At 42.3% G+C, this 5,878-nt stretch overlaps 1 protein-coding gene across 1 annotated transcript; it reads right to left on the bottom strand.

Moving 5' to 3' along the window:
• Window positions 1–2,910: 2,910 nt before the first annotated feature.
• fam110c (family with sequence similarity 110 member C) lies at window positions 2,911–4,798 on the bottom strand. Its single transcript, XM_079526809.1, has one exon. It carries the CDS (start codon window positions 4,688–4,690, stop codon window positions 3,668–3,670), a length of 1,023 nt encoding a protein of 340 aa, XP_079382935.1. The 5' UTR covers window positions 4,691–4,798; the 3' UTR covers window positions 2,911–3,667.
• Between the last annotated feature and the right edge of the window lie 1,080 nt (window positions 4,799–5,878).

The raw sequence follows: 5,878 nt of genomic DNA on the forward strand, positions 1-5,878 counted from the left end.
TTGCTCTGAGTCTTCCGTGATTGGACAGCTCCCCTGTATTTATCTTGTTGCTACCCGGAACCGCGTCGTCGATTGGCTTCGGCGGTTGTCAATCATCGTATTTTTTTTAACCTCCGTGTTTTGTTGGGGCATTTTCCTACACGTGACAGAAAGCTGCGCACATGTTCGTATGTTTTGGTTTGGGATGGGGGAGGGAGAAAAAGGCTGTCTGTGACTCTTGTAAGTTGTAACTACTAGGCATACTCTTAATAAGCAAATATTTAAATATTGTATAAACGCACTACGCATATTTTATATACACAATCATCACAAAAAGGCAGATCCTAGATGTCGACAGTTATTTATTATTAAAGTGCATGTTGCCTAATGGTTTGGGGTTGAGATAGCACAGTGGTGTGTAATATTAAAATTACTTGGCCGTCTTGGCGTGTTACATTATGTTTTTTTTAAGACACACTAGTTATTCACAATTATCCATGATATCATATCAGTCAGACTAATGTCAAATGTTTGCCACGTCAGACCAGACCAGGACCAGACCCAAAACAAGACTAGAATTCCTCCTCTCACCCCAGAACTGGCTGAGGCTCAGGTTTTATTGCAAGATACTGCCCTCTTCAGGTTACATACTATGAAATGAAAGCAGTCTAGGTTTAAAATCTTTTTCTTTTACAAAACGTTCGACTATGAATGCAACATTTTGGTGACACTTATAATGCCCTTTCCACTAATTTAAAATGTAGGCCTACTCTACATTATGTTGACAAGTTGTAAGTATCTAGTATACTGCTATAAATTCACAGCTATAGGCCTATACCAGTTAAAATCACCACCATATAATGCCCTTAAAATTACAAAAACACAATGTATAAGGCACGGTTTGCAGCAGATCTGGGACCTTGTGTTTTCTTTCTTTTTGAATATACAGCATTGCCTTTCTTCCTCACCAGTCACCAATACAATTGTATGGTTACTTTAGAGGGCAGTGGTGGCCGAACGGTTTGAGGAGCGGTCTTGTTATCGGAAGTGCCCTTGAGCAAGGCATTGAACCCCTACCATGAAATGTTCTATGAGCAGGGTCTGGCTGTAAACAAGTTCGTCGAGCTTAGTCCATTCACCCTGGGTAAACAAAGAACTTTGCTTTGCTTTGCTTACAGCTTTCAACATAACTGGTGGAGAAAGCAGGACATGACTTGCCTAGACTGTCATCCCTCCGTAAGCCCCCTGGGAGAGGCATTTACTCAACATGGGTGAGTGAGAGTGCATACCTGTAGGCCTATTACTTTTTTAGGCTTTTAACTCTATATGGTGTGAGGGACAAGTGTATAGTAGAATTTGAAAAATAGATGTGAGTACCATTTTCCTGGTCCTCACAGGATAAATGCTTGTTTTATGGCTAAATAATGTTTTTTTGCATTAGGTTTACAATTAAGAAAAGATTCAGGTTGGGGTGGGGTTAGAATTATGGAATTTAGAGGCTATGTTTAGGGGTTGGAGTAATGCCTCATTTATACTTATTGCACACCGGTGTCACACACCGAAAATACCAGATCTACGAGCTCATAACGCTCCGCAGCTTGTAGATCTGCTGTTTTTGGCTTCAGGGTTATGGTTGAAACAGCAAAAAGTGGGGAATTCATATAATTGTCTTCCTAAAATGCATGTGTGTGTGTGTGTGTGTGTGTGTGTGTGTGTGTGTGTGTGTGTGTGTGTGTGTGTGTGTGTGCGTGTGTGCGTGCGTGCATGCGTGCGTGCGTGCGTGCGTGCGTGAGAGTGAGTGTGAGAGTGTGAGAGAGCGAGAGTGATCAAATCACTCAATGCCTGCGAGTTCAGATCAGGGGCCATTGTGGAAAAAAACACCTTGGGACCTTAGGGAAGAACAGAGTGTAGGTGGATAAGAAACAAACCAGAGAAAAGGAAAAAGAAGCAGAGATTCCGTTTCAAGTGGGCATTGAAGCGAAACCCATAAGCAAGCTCAGATTACCTCACATTCCTCTGTCAGATTGTCCTTGAGTCACCTGAACTTCTATTCAGGTTTCTAATGATTGCAGATTACATGGCTTTGTCTATATGGACTCAGTTATTAATATTGTTGCACAGATTAGTGATTTTACCCGACCCGTTTAATGATTGTCCAGTAGAAAAACACTATTATGATAAAATGAGAACCTGCTCTGCTGTGCTGCAGAACCTCATGTACAAATGTGACAAACCCTTATTTAGGTGAGTCAGGTGTTTTTCTAAACTGTGGAAGTGGAACCATTGGTGTGTCTGTATATATTATTTATTTTATTTTAGATTTTCTGCTGCTATGGACCATGTTGGAAAGCATCTGTGTCATTTAGGATTTTTGCATTAAAAATAGCAGATATACAAGCTCACAGCGTGTCAGCCGTGCTGAGCTTGTACGGTACATCTGCTATTTTTGAAAAATCTATTGATCTAGAAGGCATTTGTAGAATCAGCCTGTAGAATGGGTTAATAATAAAATTTGAATAGGATCAGGATTTAATTCATGAAATCTATAATTTCACTTCGGTAAAAGCACATGAAAGAAAATGGACAAATTGAGTGGTGATTTGTTAGGTTGTGCGTACAGCATCACCAATGCACCCCAGATAAGATATGATAAGATAAACCTCTATTGATCCCTGGAGGAAATGCAGGTGTCATAGTAGCAACAGCAGTAAGAGGAAACAGGAACAGGAAAGGCCAACTACAGTAAAATAAAATACATTAGACTTAAGTTCTGATACATGACATCTGAACTGGGTCTCTGAATTATTGAATGGATTAATTTATGTACAGTTTATCAATAAATATAAAATGTACATGCTATCATCAATGAATATATAAATACATTTATTGCCAATGATGGTTGGATATACAGTATACAGACTATCAACAGTCAATAACAGGCTTCAGAAGTGAGTATCAGTGTAATATATATGTACAGTATTAATAATGTCCCATGTGCAAGGGCCCCAGAGTCAAAGTAGGAGTTAGTAATCCAAAAGAACACTGTTCCAGAGTCAAAGCAGGAATCAGTAATCCAAAATAACACAGTGCCAGAGTCAGAGTAGGAGTTAGTTATCCAAAATAATACAGCGCCAGATTCAAAGCAGGAGTCAGTAATCCAAAAGAATAGATATTGCCAGAGTCAAAGCTGGAGTAAATTGTCCAAACGACAGAACAGAGAGCATTATATGCGGTTCTCTCTTATGGTTGTGGAGCCTGACGGCTATTGGCACAGAGGACTGTCCATGTCCCTTTGTGGTGTACCAAGGCAGGATGAGTCTGTGGCTGAATATGCTCCTCATCCCCGCTAGTTCATTATAGAGGGGATGGAGGGGTTCTCCAGGATAGCGTCCAGCTAAGTCCAACTACGGAGGTAGCCTCCCTGACCAGCTTGATCAGTTTGTCGGTATCCCTAGTGTTGATAGGTCACAGGCTACTACTACGACTGGTAGAACATCTTCAGCAGCCTGTTGCACATGTTGAAGGACCTGAGCCACAGGAACAAGAGCCAGTCCCTTGTCCCTTCCAGTCAACTGAGTGAAGGGTCTCTGTGTTGTCAGTCCAGCTCTGTCCCAGGAACTTGTAAGTGCCCACAGAGCAGTGTGGTAATCAGGTCTTTGCATCTCCACCTCCTCCTTGGTGTGTTGTCTTAATCAAGATCCCGTAACTTTTTCCCAGTCTCTTTAGCATTTTTGCAGCTATATAGCCATTTGATAATCCTTGCATTGCGCTCAATGACTGAGGTCTCCTGGCGAATATTTTCATGCAACTCCTCTTCCAGTAGGCCATCACTGTCACCACTATTCTTTGAGAAACCATCGTCTGATTGGGAGACACTGACACTCCTTACAGAGACTCTGTCATCTGAGTGTTCTGAAAAGGTATCTCTTCCCATTGACTCAATGACCTCGCCATCCAGCCCGCAGTACTTGAAGAAAGCATCAAAGTCTGCAAAGTTTTTTGAGTATCTTGAGCTGATGTCAGAATGAGAACGGCTGACTCCTTTGCAATTCCTCCTCTTTACTTCAGCAACTAATTTATTAGCAGGCTTATTCTTAACACCAAGAGAAACTTGGTTACTATTCTGTGTCTTCTCTTGTTCAGTAGCTTCACTTTGCTGTGTATTTTGTGTTAAAACCATCTCAGATTGAGAACCACTGGCATTTGACATTGTATCGCAAGGCTTACATTCTGTATCCGTTACTACAAGTAATGGCAGTTTCTTATTCACAGTGCCGAGCAGTAACCTGCGTGTTACATTTTGCTTATATCTCTCATTTGGTGACCTTTTCAGAAATTCACACTTCTGCCGGTAAAGTAGAATTGAGTCTGGTCGTTTTTTGGAGCTGGACCGACGCACAGTGTTGTCCTGTCCAGAGGAGCAGCTGTGCTCATTACCTGTAGCCACAGGCGAATTCCTCTTTGTGACAATCTTGCCACTACGCTTAGAGGACCCGTTACTACTCACAGAGAGTGATCCAATACTAATTACTGACTCTTGTATTGAGTTGGCCACCTGTTGACTCTTGACATATTTTAGTTTGCTAGCAGCAAGTCTCTCCACGGCGCTCATGCCTGCCTTCATCTCAGCTTCAGGTTCCAGTTGCTTTCGAAGGTATTCGGGACCCTTCTCAAGAATCTTTGTGGTATCTATGTCGCATGTTGCTTCCATCCTGTCTCTATGAATGATCCAAATGACTCTCTCAAAGCAAAGTGGCTAAATCCGTTATGTATATGGCTTCTGTAAAAGTTGAATGTAACAAGCATAGAATTCCAAACAAGCCAGTACCTCTGTCTGGGCACGTTACACAATGGGAGTGTTCAACCTCTCTGTCCAAACACACCTTAGACTACCCCACCCATCCCACGGCAGGCCTGTCCCAGCCAAACACAGAGCAGTTCAAAGTACACCTCATGACATCACAAACAACTAGAGTGAAAGTTGACACTGCAGCCTGGTGTGTTTTTTTCTCTGGTACAGTAGCAGCCATAACATTTTTGTCTCTGTATGTCTGTCTATCTGTCTGTCTGTCACTCCCTCTCTCTCTCTCTCTCTCTCTCTCTCTCTCTCTCTCTCTCTCTCTCTCTGAAGAAGAAGAAGAAGAAGAAGAAATGTTTTTATCTTAGTCAACACTCTCTTATGAGTCAGATTACTTACACAGTAGGTTGGGAGCTACTATTGGATCTCAGGCTGTTCCCAGTTCCTTGATTTACGCACACACGCATACACGCACAGACACACCATCCACACCTAATTATTACTTATCTAAACCATCAAAACAATATTTTCTATTGTGCCACAGTTATAATGACTCAAGTAGGGTTGAGGAAGGAAGTTCTATAGTGCCATCTATGGGCTTAATTCAATACACCCAGAACAGTGCTGCTAGGATCCTGATGAGAGTGAGTAAATACGAGCACATCATCACACCCATCCTCCGCTCACTTGACTGCATGGCTCCCTGTCTCATTTCGGACTAAATACAAGATTTCCCTGCTAACCCATCAGTGCATCCACGGCAACGCTCCCCCCTACCTCAAGGAACTTGTCACCCTTAATCCTCAACTCGCTCCCTCCGCTTCTCAAACACGAACCTCCTCAAACCCACCAAGACTAACCTGCGCACCATGGGTGACCGGGCCTTCTGCTCGGTCACCCCCGAACTGTGGAACGCTCTCCCCTCCCACCTGAGAGCACCACAGACGGTTGACTCTTTCAAGAGAGGACTAAAGACTTTCCTTTTTTACAAAGCATTTTATAGCCTTGCCCTTATGTTTTAAATGTGTTCCTGTTTTCTTAAATGTTTTTAATGGTGTGATGTTCCTTCTGTTTTTATTCATTTGCTGTAGCACATAGAGA

Source organism: Electrona antarctica (assembly GCF_951216825.1).
Source record: "Electrona antarctica genome assembly, chromosome: 17".
NCBI lineage: Eukaryota > Metazoa > Chordata > Actinopteri > Myctophiformes > Myctophidae > Electrona > Electrona antarctica.

Bases quoted from the DNA above. Each gene is read 5' to 3' on its own strand.
- fam110c (XM_079526809.1), bottom strand. From the start codon at position 4,690: ATGGAAGCAACATGCGACATAGATACCACAAAGATTCTTGAGAAGGGT.